A 20881-nucleotide genomic window follows, 5' to 3' on the forward strand; every position below is an offset into this window, starting at 1 on the left:
TATAAATTATTTTTGAAATAGCATATCCATTGAATTGGAAATTTCCTTATAAACAGATATTTTGAAGATAATTTTGTACTTGTAATATTATTTTTGAATTCTTAAGTTTATTTTTGAATGTTTAAACAGTTGCATTTTTAAAATGTTTTATTATATATCATATTATAGTTGTATAATTTTGCTAGGAACAGTATGGTGCCATGATTTTTAATACAACATGGAAAGATTAAATTAAGCTAACTAACATTCATTTTGGTTCAAATACTTAACACTCTTTGTGAAAACATTTAAAATTTACTCAGCAATATGGATATGTCCAGAATTCCATTATTAGCTATATTTACTGTTCTGCACAATTAGTCTCATTATGGTCTGGATATGAGGTGTTTCCTAAAAGCTCCTGTGCTAATGCAGGAATATTCAGAGGTGAAATGATTATGAGATCTGTAACCTAACTAGTCCATTCTAGTTTGGATGAACTAACTGTATGCAAGTAGGCGTGACTGGACCAGGAAAGTGGATCACTGGGGGTGTACTCTGGAAGGGTCCTTCTTCTCTTCAGCCCCTTCCCCTTATTCTCTCTGCCTCCTGGTCTCCATAAGTTGAGTAGTTTTTCTCCCACCCCACTCTTCACCATGATGTTCTGCCCCACCTCTGGCCCAGAGCAATGGAGCTAACTGACCATGGACTAAACTCTGAAACTGTGATTGAAAATAAACTTTTGCTTCTCAAAGTTGTTCTTGTCAGGTATTTTGGTCATGGTGACGAAAAGTTGACTAACACAGGTCTAAAACAAACATCAAACCTATTCTTCCTGTTTAACTTAAGTTTTGTGTCTTTGACTTTCCTCTTCCTATTTCCATTACCTCATACCCTCTGGTAACTACCATTCTACTTCTTCTTCTATGAGTTTGATTGTTTTAGATTACATATATAAGTGAGAACATATGGTATTTGTATTTTTGTGTTAGTTCTATTTCACTTAGCATGATGTTCTCCCATTTCCATCCATGTTGCAACAAATGACAGAATTTTCTTCTTTTTGGAAGTCTGTATAGTATTCCATTGTACAGTGGAATTGTATACTATGTAACATTGTATAATATAATATTGCATTATACAATATGTATATATTATATATATAATATATATATATATTACATTTTTTTTATCCATTCATTCATGATTGACACTTAGGCCAATTTATGACTTGGCTATTGTGAGTAGTTCTGCAGTGAACATGGAAATGCAGACATCTTTTCAACACACTGATTTTAAATTTTTCAGGTAAATACCCAGATGTGGGATTGCTAGATCATATAGTAATTCTATATTTATTTTTTAAAGGATTATCCTTTCTGCTTTCCATAGTGGTTATAACAATTTACATTCTTCCAACAGTGCATACATCCTGGGCAAAACATTTACCTTTTATCTTTGTGATAATAGTCATTCTAACTGGGATGAGGTAATATTTTAGTGTGTGTGTGTGTGTGTGTGTGTGTGTGTGTTTTATTTTTATTTATTTATTTATTTTTTAATTTTTTGGTACTGGGGATTAACTCAGGGGCACTTGACCACTGAGTCACATCCCCAGACCCTATTTTGTATTTTATTTAGAGACAAGTTCTTACTGAGTTGCTCAGCATCTCCTTGCTGAGGTTGGCTTTGAACTTGTGATCCTCCTACCTCAGCCTCCCCATCCACTGGGATTACAGATGTGCACCACCTCGACTGGCTCCACTGTGGTTTTAATTTGAATTTCACTAGTAATTAGTGATGTATCTGTTCGCCTTCATACATCCCATTTTGGAAAATATCTATTCAGGTCCCTTGCCTATTTCTTAATCAGATTATAGGCATACCTCAGAGATACTATAAATTCGGTTCCAGAGCACACAATAAAGTGAATATTGCAGCAAGGTGAGAACTTAAGTTTAAGGTATTATTTCACTTTATTCCTTCATTTCTCGACAACACAGTAAGAGTCAGAGACACGTTCCTGTGTACTGTACAAAGAAGTTGGGTCTAGACACATGAAAGATCAATCATCACATCCTCCTACCAAAGATTCCGTTCAACTGTCCCAGAGAGCAATGATGTGTAATCTCAGAGGTGTTTCCTACGATCCAGTTTACAAGAACCTAACTATTCTGCTTCACTTTATAAAGAAAATTGTAAGGTATAAGGTGGATGAATTATATTCCACGTTACCTCTATACAGCGACATCTACTGGACTGTATGTAACTCACGGTGATTTTAAGCAAGTGCTAGCTTATTTCATAGGGACCAAAGCTTTTTATCTGTGGATGCGCATTCAGTTCATTGTGTCGGGGAAAAGTATTTTCATTTAACTTCAAAGTCAGCCCCAGGCTTTAACGAATATACCTGAAAGGAATGCTGGAAGCATATCGCTGATGTCTAGAGTCCTAAGCCTCAATCTTTTGATTTATTTCAGAACAACCTTCCTCCGCAAAATTGTGAAATAATTTCTCTTAGTTATGTTTCAGAGGTATCGTGGAGAAGGTACTGGATATGAATCGTTGTGGGGGATTCAACAGAGTTATACTGCCCTCAGGACATTAAAGAAATGCAACAGGAAAAGATGACTGTTTAAAAAAAAAAAGGATAAACTTCTGCAACAGATTGTAGATTTATCTTGATTGATTTTAGAAATTTTGCTGCAGGAAAAGGACAAGACTCGTGCCCTTTTAAAATCACAACACTTTCCCTTAAAAGGATGTAGTGATCCTTCTCTGGCAAAAAACCTGCTTTGCACTTTGATATTTACAGTCAAGTAAAGCCTGTGTGCTTTCCAAGAGCAGCCGCTAACAAAAACCTGGGAGCGCACTTTGCAAGTCCTTCACCCCACCGCGGACTGCAAAAGAGAGAGTTGTTGGGCTGGTCCTCTAGCCTGCTCCAGCGCATTCCTGCATCTCCAGCGCTGCCGGTGCTCCGGGTCGGCCCCGCCCGGCCCGCCCTCGCGGCTCCCTGCCACCCTCTCGCTGGCGCGCTCTGGGTGGGGCCTCGCGGCCGGTGGAGATGCCGCCGAGTGCGCTGGGCCGGTGATGCGAGCCGGCTGGGCGGCGCGCCGGGGCAGCCCCAGCCGTGCGCCGCGTCGCTGTAATCGGACACCCGAGCGCTCGCCCCCAGCGCCCGGCCACTTTCCATTCACTCCGAGGCGCTTGATTGAGCTACGCGGAGAAGGGCTCCGGGTGCCGCGGCACAGCAGAGTCGAGGATTCCTGTACAAAGAAACTCAGAGGACCTGGAAGAAAGAATTTCACGTTGGGACGCTCTAGAAATTAAGGTCTTCTGAGAAAAGGACTAGAGAAACTGGCGGATCCATTCCGGTAGTAAATTGGTGACCTTTCCGTGCTGAACTCTTCCAACCTCGGTAAGCCGGATTCATTATTTTCAGAATCACAAATTTAGCAAAATAGAACTTTTTCGGTGTGTGTAATTGCCTTTTCCTACACGAGTGTGCTGGAGTCTGAACATTTTGTTAAGAGCACGCGCGGTTTGTCAGGGAAACGTTACCCTTGCTGAGAGCCCGGCTTGAGCTGTTTCTTTAGGCTGTGACACCTGCGGGGAGTTTAAAGTTGAGTATTACAATGCCTTCTAAAGCAAAACTGACCGAGAGGACTTGAAAGAATTCTTCTATATTATTAGTTTGCGGTCAGTAGAAGTGAAAACACCAAGCAGTACGTCTGAGTTGAAGGGAAGAAGTTGTAAGATACTTGGGGGGGGGGGATTGCGGGGAGCATGTATAGGACACTGGGCTTTCACCTCTCATCACTAGGTGGAACTGAACTCACTTGTTCGGTAAAGTAGCTTCATTTTATTTGTCATTGCATTCTCAGTATTATTCTTCCCAATTTATGGCAAATGTTCCTTTGGGAGAAACGTCCAGATTATATTCTGGTAATAGCAAAGTAGAAAAAAAAAACGTGTGAATATTATCAGCCTGCTAAGGTTGGAAATATTAATAGCTTTTTTTCCCCCCTGTATGTATAACATAAACAAACCAAGGGGCAAATTACTAAGGAAAAGTCACCCATAAAATCAATTTTCTTCTAAGTTAATTTAGGGATGACAGGGTGAAGAGGTTGTGGAAGCAGGAAGAAATTGTTTCTTTTGAAAATTACCAACACAAACATCTCTAGGGTTTCCTCCATCTGTGTGGTAGAAGCTTACATTTCATTTCTCTTATAGCATATGCACCACCAATGAAAGCAATTTATAATGTTTTGTTTAAGATTGCACATTTGGTTTAATTGTTCATTTTCTTCTGTGTTAATGAAGCACTTTTTAATTTCTAATAAAATTTATTTACAATGAATAGAATTAATGGTAGAAATTTAATTTTAAAAAGTCACATAATATTGCACATCAGCATTGTTGTAACCTGTATAAATGTGTTGTATAATTGTGATAGGTGCAAATTGATAGGATTTCTCTTATGGTCCTGAGTTTATTTTGCATGTTATGGCCACTAGACTGATGATAGGTTTGTCCTAACACATTACCTGATTTTCCTTGGTATTCAGGCATTAGTTAATAGTATGTATCAATTTTATCACTATAGTTTCAAGCTGTAATACTTGTCTCCTTGATTTATCTTTTAGAATTTTGACAGCCCACTTTCTGGTTGATTTATTTAAAATATGCCTTGGTGGATACAAGGCTCACTGGATTACTCACTGCTAGGTCATTGGTTTGTATTTGGCACTGGTCCATAGTTATCTCATCTGCATCATTTAACAGCTGCCTGGTCATCTGAGTAAATTGGCAGATAATTGATTCAAGTGATTTTAGTAGTCAAGGGTTGAGCACACATAGATTTATGTGTAGAAACACGATTTCAGAGACAATTACTCCTAAAGAGCTAATGAGTAAGGAAGTGAGTGGGTATGTATGAATGTGGGATTTCTCTACTACTATATATATGGGAGAGAGAGTTTTCATCAGCAACTTATGATACCACTCTCAAGTCATTTTAATGGAATGAATTTTTGGAGAGATCTGTTAAAATATTGTGTTTTCCTTTGGGGATCAGAAAGTTTTTCCTTTCTGCTTTGTTCTGCCTCGATGTTAGCATGATTTTGCTTGAAGATGAAACAATTCTCTTCTTGCATGGACTTCCAGATACAAATAAATCTGAATTTTCACTTCTGAGAAATAAAGTCATAGCACCTCCTACTGTTTGCATTACTGTGAAAATTCAGTAGCATCTTATGTGAATAGGTTTTTCTGTCTGGGCTGCTAGAATTGTTTGTACTCCTAAAATGTGAAATGAGATATAACAAACTTGTTATCTCTTTTTTTAAGGCATTTTCCATTGGATATTAACTTGCAAATCTGAAGAAATGGCATTCCAGGCAATTTGCGTGTTGGTTGGAGTATTTATTTGTTCTATCTGTGTAAAAGGATCTTCCCAGCCCCAAGCAAGAGTTTATTTAACATTTGATGGTAAGAGAGTTGATAAAATTTGTGGTAAAAATGTTATTTGAAGTTTTATTTTTCTTTCGTATCTATATTCATAAATTAAGAGAGTAAAATATTACTGATTGTTAATGTTTAATTTATTACTGGGGTGCTTTAGATAACATGGTTTTTAAAAATTATTGGTTAATAGATAAAGGGACTCTGTTGCACTCAAGGTAATTTTTATAAAAATCCTGAATTTTTCTTTTCTTTGTCTTAAATTTCTTCTGTGTTTCTTTGTGTGTAGTTGGGGAGATGATGAACCCAAAGCTTATCATCTTTGATCTTATTATTCACCTGGTCATGCTGAGAAATACTCCTTTTATGCTAATCTTACAAAGAGCTATGCAGGCTAAATTATTAAAATTTTCACCCAATAAAATTTGGACAGCAACCTCAACCCTGACTAATCCTTATTGTTCTAATTATGTTTCTTCTATTTCCATAAGTACTTCCTGAGGTTGACATAATACTCTAGTTAATTGAAAATAACCTAAAAGAACAGTGGAAATATGCTTTTGATTGCTGTTGTATACAAATGTCTTCAGGTAATTAGGGAAAAGTTGGGAATTTCAGATTTTTACATATCTAAAAGGTCTAGGTCCTCTGAAGGAATGATTTCTCAAATGTGTGCATGATTTTAATGCACATAGTTCAAATGACCTTCAGATGGATGATCTGTCACATGACCTGTACTAACTGGACAGACTGAATTAAAAAAAAAAAAAAAAAAGATGAGGGACGCCATCTTGCCAGTCAGAATCATTTATATTTTTATTATGTCTTTTAACTCTCTCTGCATGAACTTCAGTGTCATTGCATATATTTTCACTTTCATTTGATAAATGATATCATCTCAGACCTTGTTAAGTATCTCTGAAATTCCTTGTTATCTTCAATTTCAAATAGCACTATGACTGACACTTAGTTTTATCCCCCACTTTCTTTCTTTTAAGTGACCAAGTGCTTTCCCCAAGGTCAACATAAGCACTGAAGGAGTCATATTAAGAATTTAGAGTGTGTGATCTTCTAATTACTTCCTTAGACCACAAGTCAGGCATTCCCCAGAAACCCTAACTGTGCAGTTAAGTTGTTGTGAAGAATGGATTTGAAAAGCCCTCTGAAATGCGCCCCCCCCACCTTAAGTACTAAAGCATCTTATAGTCTGCTTACACTTTGTCTTCCAAATTGAAAATTGTGAAATATCTTATCTAATAAGAAAAAGAAATGGCCTTAAGGAGCAGTACCATTTCCCTCCCTACTTTCTATTCTTCTAATTTATAGGGAGATGGAGTGATCTCTTAGTTTAGGTGTCTAAACCTGCTCTCTTCCATCAAAACTGACCAAAATTTTTTATGTGAACATCAGTTCACATAGTGAGATAATTCAGCAAGTCTGCATTTGACAGGAATTAAAATTTATATTTTATTAAGGAAAATTAAGCAGTAAAATCTTTTAAAACCAAACTTTGATAGTATGTAGAATAGTGACTCCATGCTATCCCGTGACTAGAAGTTAGAATGGAATTTTTTGGGATTGAACTCTGGGGTGCTTTACCACCAAGTTCCATCCCTAGTAATTTTTATTTTTCATTTTGAGACAGGGTCTTGCTAAGAATGGAGGCTGGCCTTGGAGTTCTGATCTTCCAGCCTTAGCCTCCCAAGTTGGGGTTAGGGAGATTACAAGCAGGTGCCACCACGGCTTCTGACATGTAGTATTTTAAAAGTCTGTCCTGTTGGATGTGCTGCTACACACCTGTAGTCCCCTCAACTCTGAAAGCTGAGACAGTAGGATCACAAGTTTGAGGCCATCCTGGGCAAATTAGTGAGAACCTGTCTCAAAATAAGAAATTTTTTAAAAAGAAGAAAGAAAAAGGAAGAAAGATAAGGACTGGGGATATACCTCAATTAAGAACTGCCAAGTTCAGTTCTCAATTCCAAAAGTAAAGTAAAGTGAATGAAATGAAATACTAAATGTCAAGTATTTCAAATGCTCTCAAACTCAATACAGATTTTGCAAAATGAGATTTCCCCTCATTTATAACTTATATAGAAAATGGCATGATATCAGTTATTGACCTGAAAGTTCTGATAATTTTGTTCTTTCCAAAAGTATTAACAGTATATAATTACAGAAGTAGAGTATTAGTTAACTTAAATATTGTTTTAAAAGGTGTGTCAACAAGGAGAATTATTTTAATAAAATTCCACGATGTCTAAATTACTAATTAAAAAGAACTCCTTAAGTGAACTACTATATATTACACAAGGTATCTTAGGAAAAATACCTTGGGCAAAAACGATTGTTAAAATATACAAATTTCAACTATCAAACTATCATTTCAAGATAATTTTCTTAAGAGATTTCACAGTATACCTGCTAAAACTTTTCATTAAGCAAATAATGAATTGTCCTAGTCTATGCAGCAAGTTCCTGTTTCCTCAAAATGGTTTATTCTTGACACCGAAATATAGAGCTATGGGCAGGGTTGACTGCACATTATTTATGTACACATGCATATATAATTTTTAACATTTTATATTATAAATTTATATTAATATTTCTCAGCCCCAAATCAGAACTTAAAAGATGTTTTAAAAAATTCAAGTAATTTTCAGTTGTATCAGGCAGAGGTCCAATTTCATCATTTGTATCATAACTGTGGCATCTGTGTATCCTTTCAGTTACCTTGCGTACTGGGCCCTTTGTCTTCACATTTTCTCTCTCCCTGTAACTTGGTCCTTTATCTGTCTCTTTCTGAACAGAAATTTAGAATATGTTCAGTCTTGTCATACTTTCCATCCAAATATGTTTAAAGGGGTGAGAAGCAAGAGGTTTCTTCTTTCATCCACATTCCATCCCCTCTTCCGTGGTGGATGATGGGGTGATAACATTTAGGAAACAATTATCTACAGATTTGCCTTACTTATTGATCTAGTACAGGGTCAAGTCCTCAGTGCTTTGTGACCAATGTACTTCAAATGATACTAATTAGTTATATTCATACTTTGTAATTTTTAAATTCTTATTTTATGACAAATAACTTTTCAAATGAATATAAACTTTATGTCAAGGCATTTTAAGTTGAATTTTTGTTGAAGAAAAATCCAGTAGATGGACAGATTCATACTTCACAGCATTATTGACATTGTATTTTTTATGCAGAAAAAATTGTTAGAATTGAGAAGGATCATAAAAATAAGAGAAGGCTACCTATATTCAATTAGCAAATCTTTTTTTTTACTTGCTATTTTCCTAGGGAAAGTGTTGTTTAAAAGGTCCAATCTTTATCCAGTAGAGATTCCAGCATATATTATTTTGTAATATCAGGAATAAGTACTCTATAACTTGATAGACTATATCAGTTTAAGAAGAGGTTCCTGAATTTCAAACAAATTCAGATATGATCTATATTTGAATCAGTAAGATTATGGAGTTAAGTATGGTAAACATTCTTTCTAGTTTAAAACAGATTTAGTCCTTGTAAAAATACTAAGATCATTTTTCAGCTGGTTATTCATATTTTCAATCTAATATATTCAATTTATTGAAATGCTTATCCATAATACTGCTTTATTATCTTTATCTGTAGAGATTTTAATAATTTTTTAAAATTTCCTTTCTGATATTCATGATTTGTGTCTATACCCTTTTTGTCTAGATTAGTCTGTGAGAGGTTTATCCATTTTATTGATCCCTTTAATCAGCTTTTGGTTTTGTTGGTCTTTTTCCCCATTATTTTCTGTTTAATATGTCACTGATTTTGATTTATGCTCTAAAATTTATTATTATCTAATTTATTTTTGCTTTTTGTTTAATTTTCTCTTCTTTTCCAAACATCTAGAGTAGAAACTTAGGTCACTTATTTTAGAACTTTCTTCTAGTAATCATTCATACTATAGATTTGCCTCAAAATACTGCCATATCAGTCCACCACAAATTTTGGATAACATTTTGATTTCCACTTAGTTCAATTGTTCTTCTACTTGCTGTATTTTTTTTCTTTTGCCTATGGGTTGGTTATTTAGGAATATATTGATAATTTACAAACATTTGTGTATATTTATACATTACTGATTTTTGGTTTAATTTCTTCTCAAAGAACATATACTTTGTGGTTGTGATTATTTAAAGTTTATTTAAACTTATTTCATGACACAATATAGTGTATATTGAAAAAATATATATATTCTGCTTTTATTGCATGGAGTGTTCTATCAGTGCCAATTATATCTAGTCAGTTAATAATGTTTCAGTATTCTTACCGGTTTTCTATCTACTTTTCTTTCAATTACTGACAGAAGAGGCTGAATTTTACAACTACAATTATGGATTTTACAATTATAATTCGTTTACTTCTCCTCCAAGTTCTATCAATTTTTACTTCATGTTTTTAAATTTCTGTTATTATATGTTGATGTATTTGGAAGTAATAGGCCTCCTAATAAATTGACTACTTTCCTTATGAAATATCCCTGACCTTTCCTGGTAATGATCCTTATTCTGAAATGTATTTTGTGTGGTGTGACACTTTTATCTTTACTATAAAATGAAAAGCAAAAATGTAGTTATAATTAATTAGGGAAAAAAGTTTTGAATTCTAAGATTTCTAAGAAATTTTCATGAAAGTATTAGGAAATATATCTAAATAGACATATATTTTGCTATAAATCAACATATGATTAAAAGGATGGTTGTATGACACAGTAAGAACACCATGTACCTGGAAATAGAAATAGCAAAGTTTCAGACCTTGATTGCCTTCTAATTAACTGTGAATCTGTGCTGGAACCTCAAATATCTCTGATCACTTACAAAGGAAATTTGGATCAAATGATCTCTAAGACCCCCTTCCTCCCCTGAAATTATATTTAAACTTAGTTTGTTTTATAAAGTCTCCTGTATAAAGCCCTTCAGTGCTTTTAAGAATATTTTGTGTGTAGGTCCTGGAGGGGAAAGACTAAAGCAATTTTCAGTGTTCATGGATTTTGGTGTCATAGAGATTAGTTTTAAATCATGGTTGTCTACTACTTTCTGGGTGTGTTACATTGGGGGAGTTGCTTAGTCTCCGTAATCCAAAGGTTTATCATCTGAAAATAGGAATAGTACATAATTTATACAACTGTTTTGAAAATTTAATGAATTTAGTTTATAAAGTATGGTCCATAATGGGTATCTGATATAATATGTGAAGGCTTACATCAGAGTTTAGTATCTGTAAATGCCTCTAGGTTAGAAATATGATTTTCATTTGAACCATAATTACTCCCCTCCATTTAGCACAGAGATTAGTATTTGTTGTTGTTCAATAACTGTGGAATTAACATAAATTTTCACTTCTTTTACCACCATACCACCTCAATCAGCAGAAACACCCCCACTGTACAACCATCCATCAGGGAATTCTGATTGCTTTAAAACACTGATAGCCATGAAACAGAATGCAAGAGATTCTCATTCTCTGCCATACCACTAGAACATAAAAAGAATAAAGAGAGAGATCTTTGTCATGTTATATGTAGATGACTATAGATTCATGCCCTAGTAGATAGTTAGTGGTCAATTTTTTTTAATCTACTCAATTCCAAACTTTTCTAATATTATACATTAAAGATTTCATATAGTCTGGGAATGGAGTTTATATATTAATCCTTCTTTGTTAATTCTGAAACCTCCTTCCAATTTTTCTACTTCATCCTAATAGACATTTGGCCCCTATGAATTTTAAAAGTTTTATGCTGGAGTTTTTTGTGTGTTTTAATCAGAAGTTCTGTTTTCTAATACAAGTGGACAGAGGTCTTGGATATGCTCAGACTACTCTGGAAACCTGCTTGGTGGTCTGTTATGGATGTTGTCTGAATCCTTTATACTGTTAAGCTTGTCTGTTTGCTAAAATAGCTAGCATGGCTAGATGTGTCTAGACTTGTATTTATTATCCCAACTGCATTATCTTTCTTGTGATTCTGACTTTTTAAAAATCTATCTTTTTATGATGAGTTGAAATTAATGAGAACCCAGACAGTTTGGTTTGTTTCTTATTATTGTCTTGTGATTGTGCATGACTTGAAATTGTAGATACTAGTTTGCCACTTTTGGGGGAAGTTAAGAGTAATATGAAACCTTGAAAAGAGAAGCCTGTGGGGTAGATTCTCATCTATTTTACCCTGATGATATGAATTACATCTGTATAAATATAACTGTAATAAAAATACATATGTGCACATAAATATCAACGATATATGCATATACCCAAATAAATGTTTATTAAATAACTTATTTTTTCATGTTTAAAGTGAGTAAACAAATTCATTCAGAAATACTTGGCTCCTTGAAATATTTTGCGTATGAAGAAATGAGTAGTCTTTAAGTTCAAGATTTTAACTGGGGTCAATTATTTAGCCTAGTGAGTTAATGAAGATATTAATTATTAAGTTACTAAAACAACAAAACTTATTGTTGGCTTCCTTTTTTTTTAAGATTGAGTGACAACTGAATTTTGAAAGTTAATTTATACAAGATTACATAACAGCTCTATCTCTGTTACCAAATACACAATTCAATCATGTGGATGTTTTATCTCCTTACCACAAACATCTGAATTATCACATCTTACTTAAAAATAATAATAATCCTAATAAATCCTGGATTACTATTTTTATTTATGTACTTTTATAACTAGGAAAGTAATATCAGTAATATCCTGAAATAGGTAGGATACCACTCAGGTGTCCTCAAGATCTAATGGGATTCTTACAGTCTGAGGATCACTTCAATGAAAAGGCAGAAATTTGACTCCATGTTCACGTTTTATTTTTCTTAAAATTCTTAGTCATCAAGGTGCACATGGAAATGTTTTAAAGTTCTTATAAAGATACACCATCTCAAAAACACATTTGTTGGTAGCTTAAAAATTCATGGCAGAAAATCCAATTATATGAGACTGCTATTAATTCTTGGTCTATGTTCATGGTTACAGTATAGACACCCCCTTTAAAATGCCCTCCACCTCTGTTTAAGCTAGTAAGTTACCTAAAACTAAAAATCAAAGTTTGGTGATTAGAAGATTAAAACTCTGTGGTATGGAGATATTTCTACTATCTTGATATAAGATTTTCTTAGTCAATGTTAGCCAATATTCTTGTTCACAGTTAAGTCTTACATTTACCTTTATATGTGCATTGCATTAATTTAAAAACATAAAGTGAGTGTGAGTTTTTGAATTGGGAAACAGGTATGTTACAAGTAGGGGCAGACCTTGCGTGGGATTATCAGAACTTTCATTCATTTACTTTGCCATTCTTTTGTGATATTTTAATTCTGAATTTTCAGTTATACAGCTGCCAAAGTCTCCAGATCCTCTATAGTATACAAATGAAAGACAATTTCATTTCAAATCAGAGAAGATAAAACATCTTTTTTCTTTTTATATCTGCCTCATTTGACAAGAAGCTTAGTTAATTATATAACAAATAAAAGAATCCCTGTGAACTGGTGATCTAAACTCAGAAGCTGATGAATTGTTATCAGACAATAAACTCAAATAATAAATTGCTTCTTTATGAACTCTGGTGGCATTAACATTACAAGGCACATTTGTTGAAAACAGTTTGTCTTGTGGTTGCCCAAGAGATAAAAATAAAGTCAATTGTTCTTGGAGAATGCTCACTCTGGTTTTATTGAATCTCCTGAAATATTTAGTTCTCAGGAAAACTTGTCTTCTTGCAGTTTCTTTTAAGTCTCCTTACAGTGGTCTCAGTTAAATGTCACTTAAATATTTTGAATATAACTTACATGTTTTAATAAACCCAATCAACAATGGGTGCTCTGTGAACTAAAAGCCCTCTGTACTCTTCCTCTTGTGATAGTGTCATTGAACTCACTAAGGGATTGATGAATGGAAGTGTGAGTTGGACATTACCTAAAACATTCTAGGGGAGGGCAACACTAGATTTGTGATGTAAAGTGACAAGTTAAAAAAATGTTACAACGTGCAATTGCAATAGGAGAAATAATTGCAAAGAAATGTAGTCTTTTTTCCCTTATAATATACATTGCCTTGCAACTCTGGTAAGCAGAATAAAGTAAAATCTTTCTTTCATAAACTTGAATTGGAGGGGAGAAATTTTACTTCAGATTGGGCAAAGAATGTCTCTTGGAAAATACTAAAATAGAAATAAATTATGATATGCTGTGGATATCTTATTAGAAATGTATAGAAAAAAATTGGAAACCCATGGGTTTTTTTTTCTGTTATTTAAAGAAAGTGACTCTTCTTTAGATGAGTTTCCTCTAGGTGAGTTTTCTTAGATTCTGTAAGCTTGATTTTGTTGTCAAATGATGTTATAATCTACAGTGATTGCAAAGGTAAAAGGTGTTTTCAATTGGGATCGAAGGAATCTTTCAGTGTTCTGAACTCTAAAGAGTGATCTTATGTGCTATGATTATTCAGTCTTCCAACCAAAGCAATTGCATGGAAAAAATTAAATGACCACAGATAAGTTTAAACATTTATTCCAATTAGACCTAATTCTGTATCAAATGAAGATGACTCAAGTAATACTAGTTTGTTTTTAAATTTGTACACATGTTGATGATATATGTGATCTGTTGTTCACATATATTTACAAAACTGTATCTTATATAAATTTTATTTGCAGTTTTGATTTACAAAAATATATTGGAATCAAAATTGTGTATTTTTCCATTCTTCACAGGTGTATACTACTGTTTTGTCTTCTGTGTTTATAAAGTAACTTTGGCAACATATTTATATTCATTGTAATTATATCTAACCATATTACCTTTGTTGTAGGCGCTACCCTAAATAGTTCATATTGTTTCATTTATTATGCTAACCATACTATTGATTAGGCAATATTTTTACCCTCAAAATTTAGAAGCAGAATTTGAATAACTTGCCTGAAGTTGCAGAGATGGAAAGGGGCAAGATTAAAACCCAAGCAGACTCCAGAGCCAAAACCATTTCCATAAACACTGCTAGAATTAGTTTTTAATGTCTATAGGAATCACAACTAAAATATGTTTTCCAGAAAACATTGGGTAAACTCACTGTATCTTAAAAGTATCACAGAGGAGAGTGAGAGACTGGGAAAGGGAATGGGAGTTTGGAAAGGGTATCAAAACACAGCTTCACAGAAGGAAGAAGTTCTAGTGTTCTGCAGCACAGTAGGGTCACTATGGTTCACAACAATTTATGAAGAAGTAGAAATGGAAGAGAGGATTTTTGAAGTATCTCAATGCAAAGCAATGACAGGGGCTGGGGTGATGCTTACTGGTAGAGGATATGTGCTTGAGGCCTTGGATTCCGTCCCTAACACACACACACACACACACACACACACACACACACACGAAACCAAGCAAACAGAAATGATAAATGTTTAAGGTTACGGAAGTGTTAGCTTCCTTGATTTAATCATCACACATTATAAACATGCATTCCGTTTTCATGTTCTACCCTATAAGTATATGAAATAATTATGTGTCAAGGAGAAAAAGTGTCACACTTGAATTTCACTTTTTCTTAGAACAACAAGCCTTCCTAAAAAATAAGAAAATAAAATTCGTCCTCCACATCATCCCAAATTCATCTTTCAATTTATGATTCATCACAATGAGAATGAGGGGAATTACCCCTCTGGAATATGTTTATTTTGTTGTGATAGGTGAGATTTCCTTTTATGGTTATGACAACATATCTGAGCTCAGATGAAGGCTAACTATAGAAAAATTTATTATTAACTTTTCATCATTACACGATGCAGATTTATCAAGGTGTATTTCCATATGTTCAATATAGTCTATGTTTTCTCTTAAGGAAAAGAAAAAGTGGTTCAAGGGTTCTTTTTTGTGGATTGCATTTCAGCATTACCTAAATATAGCATAAACATGCTCAATTTTTCCATTTCCTAAGCATCTTTTATATGAGGAGGTATTAAAATAAAACTATTATTTTGGTTTTAGTTTCATTACTGTGGAAAAAAAAAAAGGTAAAAGTATTGGGAAAACAAACTCCAAGTTTTGGGCAAATTCCAGCACTTCTTTGCCTTCTGCATTTTCAATTATGTGTTACTGAGGACCTCAGTTGTCAAAGAAAACAAAATTAAAAACAAAGAACAGAAAGGTGGAACATTTTCTAATGCAGAACACAAGTCGATGAAGGGCACATAAAAGGCAGAGCTGAGTGCTGAGCCATGTGCTATTTTAGGGCAGCACTGGCCAGGAAACAATGTGCTGAGCTGTAAAAGGTGGCAAGGTCTACATTTTCAGGGTGCATGCTCATCAGAAATGATCATCACCAGCCTCCCTTCCCAGTCAGTGAGAAGTAACTGCCTCTGCGAGCTCAGGAGCAATATGTTACATCTGCAGAGTGCTTTTTACTTTTGAAAGAATTTCCACATTATCTCATTTATCACAGAAGACCTATGCATGGAGATCTAGAGAGGTTCAAATCTTTCCTCCGGACCTGCTGTTTGATGGTGGCAGTGACAGCACTAGAAGATAGAAATGGCATACTAGGAGGAAAAGTTTTATTAACAATACTTGTATAGAATCAGAGGCACCTGCAAATGCATAGCACAAAACCTTAAGAAATAACAGGCCTAGCTAATATGAACATTAACAAACCTAACCTTGTGCTACTTCTACAAAGTATATTCAACACTGAGGCTTTAACACAGCTTAAAAGTTTAATTAGCTTCTGGCTTTTAGCAATAATTTAAGGATAATTATACAGCAGATTTTGTATACTTTTTTTCTTTTTTAAATAATGTAGGAGATTGAATCAGGACCTCTTACATGCTAGGTAAGTGCTCCACTACTAGGCTACATCCCCAGCCTTCTTAACAGACTTTAAATATGTTTTTCATGACATGCAAAAATGCCCCTAAATTCTCTTCCAAAAGATTGAGGCAGTACATTCATACCAAAAGTTCATATTTTTATTCATTGCTAATCCATGCAAATGAATTGGCATGTTCTTCTTGCTTTTCCAAAGTTACTGTTCTTTAATCAAAAGTTAACTTGATGTTCTATGTACATTAGGATTCCATTTGCCCCTTAGTTAATCCCTAGAATGTGCTACCTTTTCTAATTATAAGGGTAGAATATTTACTTAGAAGGAAATATATTTACTTAGAAGGAAAGTAACCATTGTAATAATCTTTTATCTTGGCTTGAAGTGATGCCAGTAAACTAAATATTCTTTCTTTACTCAACTTTAACCTTGACTTGGTAATAAAACTCTACCTAATTAAACTAATTAAACTACTATCTCACTAAAACTATTTTCTTTTAAAAATGATCAGACACCAGCCTATAAATATAGGATTGCTCTTAAATTCTACCCTACATATAAAATAATGACCAGTGTGAAGTCTCTAGTCTGTATGGAATTAATAGACCAAAGAATTTATAGCAATTTAATTTTGCAGAAGCCAGTTTCTGTTCCTCAATGAAGATGATCAGATGCTGATCTAGCAAGAAAGTGTTAAAGAATCACAAAAATTTATTTCCTTAGTGTGAGTTATCACTTTCTACAGAAAGAATAAATCCTGGAGAAGGGATTATATTCTATTGAGATTATATCTAAGTGTAATAAATATCCTGTACACCACTTACACCCAAATAATCCATGAGTAAAATATCCATTATAATATTTTAATATCATTTTGGTCTCTCCCAAGTGTATATTCTCTTGAAAGTGAACAGAACAAAAATATATAATGAAGAAAAAAAGTTGTACTCCTGGTATGATTTTAATGTGTTATTTATGTTTTATTACTTGACATTTATGAATAATCACAGATTTATAATAATAAAATAATTGGATATCTAGCTTGGCAAATAATTTAATACTTAAAACTTAGCTATGTGGTAACAGTTTAGTGGAGTGGACTGAGGGTCAGAACTAGAGACTCTAGTGACTTCTGTATTTGAGCCCTAGCTGTTTTCCATTGCTAGTGACTAGTGAGGCAATGACTTACTGTAAGAGGGAGGTACTTGTCCTCAACGCATGTAACAGGAGCATGGAGGGAGCAAATGGGGCATATGATAGGATCCTTTGCCCCCATGTGTTCTCCACCTTGCTGCTGTTTTAGCCAGTGAAGTCTCAGAGCCCATGGTGTGTGAGTTACTAGGGTTAGTATCAATTTTCAAGAGTGCCAGCAGAGTCCAAGTCCCAATTATAGCATATGAAATATACTCTTTAATTAAGTGCTTTTGTTTTCCAAAATCTTCATCACAAAAATAAATTGGACTAGAATAGACCCTTTCTTTTTTGGAAACAGACGTTATTTGGTACAAGTGGTTGAAGTGCATCAACCTGGTACCTTATTCATTACTGAAATTTGAAAATAAGTACAACAGGTCTGAAGAGTTGAAGACAACACTAACAAAATTGGAAACTGAGGGTGGGGAAAGTCAAACACCCTGATATTCTTGAACTTACTTATTTGGGTCAAATAGAAGCAGTGCTATGGCCCTTGTAAATAGCGGAACAATTCCATGGGAACCTGTAACTCTTGGCACAGGGGTCTCTTTTCTAATGGAATAAGTTAATAGGAGCAACGTAATAATAAGGTTGGTTTACATAAAAATACAATAGTTAAACTATGGAACCAACCTAGGAGCCCTTCAACAGAAGAATTGATGAAGTTGTATATGACAGTAGAATGCATTTATACATTTTGATAAATAACACATAAATGAAGTGTTATTTCTCATTTTTCTGATTGCACATATTGTAAGATCATATCAGTCATATAGTCATATATGTACATGAGGTAATAATGTTTGTTTCACTCTACTGTCCTTCCTATCCCACTGCCCTTTCCTCTCTCTTCATTCCCCTCTGTTCTTACCTAGTGCCGCCCCTCCCCCCACTTATTGTGAATTAGTATCCCTGTATCAGAGAAAACATTCAGCCTTTGGTTTTTTGGGTTTGATTTATTTCACTTAGCATGATATTCTCCAGCTCCATCCATTTACTGGCAAATATCATTATTTCATTCTTTAAAGCTGAGTAATATTCCATTGTAAATATATACCATGTACTATCATGTATAACTAATTATAACAAAAAAATTTAAAAATACATAATGTGGTTTTTGAATTTCATTATGGAATAGAGTTAAATTCATATATATATATATGCATGTGTGTATATATACACAGATATACAAACCATTCAATATAATGAATTAAAATTCTTTTAATAAAGCAAGTTAAGATGACTAGGCATATAGAAGTTTCGATTTGGCATGGTGAATATTTTGGATCTCTTTTTTATAATTTTTCCAACCTCTTAGATACATGCTAGTTGTTATAATTGGAGCAAAAGCAACATTTCATGATGTAAATTATCTCTTGATTTGAAAAGAAGTACTTAATAATTTAATTTGTGTCCATGACCTGTCAGAGCTCTAACCATTCTCTAAGCAACAGTTCTGTATTCACATCTGTAGTTATAATAATGGAGTCAGTAGGAAGAGATCGGAATCTCATTGTGATTGTATGGGGATCTGAGTTTAAATAGAACAATGCTTTATAAAAACTGTCTTTCTGGCATCAAAAGCTTCCAACTCTGTTGGTTCATCCAGCCAGTCGTCGCTCCATAAATTCAAGCACATAGGCTTTTTCTTTTTTCTTTTCTTTTCCATGAACAGTAATACTCAGAACATTCCAAGGGACCAGCGCATTAAACTGGAATAAAACAATGAGTTTATTATCATCACCAAAAGAGCATTTTGAATTTTATTAGAAGAAACCAATTAAGATGTTATTTTCAAGCAAAGGGCTTGGCATGGCTTCAGAAAGTTCCTTTCCAGAGTCGGGCAGGGGTTTAGCTGGCACAGAGAACAGATCCTTAGTTTAGAGTTTTGACAGCTTTAATGCACATGCAACTGGGAATTTTTTTCTTTAAGCTGATTCTCTTAAAAGCCATGCTTCCTGCCACTATTCAACATAATTACATCAATTCCCTTTTCCATTAGTATTTAAAACCTGCTGATATGACTATAGTTTTAAAACCTTTGTGTGAAAATGTAATTATGCAAATTTTTGCAGAGGGACCTTATAATGCTTATGTTCTATACAGCCTGTATTTTTTAATTTTGATATATAAAGTGGATAAACAGAATGATTTATGCAAGTATTATATCCTTTGGCTATTCATTTATTGACATCTGTGGTGTAAACCATTTACTATTAGAGAAGGGAAAGTACATTCAGTAGCTTTATTTTGTTGAAGGAAAATGTAGTGCATGTGACTTTACTACCAAGAAATTTAAAAAATTCTGATTTCAGGTGAGAGCAAAAAGTTGCTTTTCTTCTCATTAAATTTGTAACATCAATATTGCTTTTATATATATTTGTTTTTAACAGTTTATCTTCATAGTCTTTTATAACCATATATAATTTCTTTACTTCTTCTTACATTTATTTATCTGCTAATTTTCTGATATGGTTTTGAAACTTTTTCTGCATGTATAATTATTGACAGACATTTCAGATACCAAGTTAGAATTTAAAATGTAAAATGTACTTATCCAGCACTTGATCTCCTGATAATATTTTCCCCTATCCCCTTTGCGTGTGTGTGTGTGTGTGTGTGTGTGTGTGTGTGTGTGTGTGTGTTTAATTGACATGAGAAAAATATCATCAAGCTTAGCCTGGTATTATTCATGAAATCAGAAAAGCTTCAGAGCCCAGGTGTGGATGGAATGTTTAGCAGTAATGGATTAGAGGTGACAGAGGTTAAGATGTGTCATTTCCCATGCTTTGGAAATTGATATTCAGTGTCATAAGCACTTAGATGAAATTACCTCTAAAACAATCATCTTTGGTTTCAAAATTTTACAATAAATATTTGATATTAGGGCAGAATTTTAAAACCTTTTCTAATATTGCCTTGGGGTAAAGGAAATTAAATTTATAATAACTGAAAATAAGTTTGCTGAAGTCTTTTAGCAGCATAGACATTTTTAAGGTGTAAAAGTATCAGTATTAAGTTCCAACTATACAAGTTTCATTCTCTTTAAAGTGGAACCTGGAAAATCTGATTAGAATTGATTGTTGGAGAACTACAGATCAATATGAGAAAACATTTTGGGCTCTTTTATAAACAATGTTATGTGACTATGTTTCATACTTTTCCTCCCCACCCTCTGAGAGACATGCCAGTTTTTTTTTTTTCTAAAGATGTAAAGCACTGTACTTGATTCTGCAGGTTTTGTAGACTCTGCCTTGTGCAATGTGGCATGCTCCATCTTTGGGTACCAAGAGGAGTACAGTATGAATTCTGTCCTCAGTGGCTTCCTGATGATAGTAAGCAGGACAAGACCAACATACAAGTAACTATTACACCAGGCAAACC

General features: G+C 34.0%; 1 protein-coding gene across 1 annotated transcript in view; it reads left to right on the forward strand.

Annotated features, from left to right (window-relative positions):
• The first annotated feature begins 3091 nt into the window (after positions 1–3091).
• Sema3c (semaphorin 3C) overlaps positions 3092–20881 on the forward strand; it is a 157432-nt gene continuing 139642 nt past the window's right edge. Inside the window, exons 1-2 of the mRNA XM_047560600.1 lie at positions 3092–3397; positions 5332–5472. Coding sequence (XP_047416556.1) covers positions 5370–5472 — 103 coding nt within the window. The 5' untranslated portion in view covers positions 3092–3397; positions 5332–5369. The remainder of the gene's footprint in view (positions 3398–5331; positions 5473–20881) is intronic.

The sequence above is a fragment of the Sciurus carolinensis genome, chromosome 8 (assembly GCF_902686445.1).
Source record: "Sciurus carolinensis chromosome 8, mSciCar1.2, whole genome shotgun sequence".
NCBI lineage: Eukaryota > Metazoa > Chordata > Mammalia > Rodentia > Sciuridae > Sciurus > Sciurus carolinensis.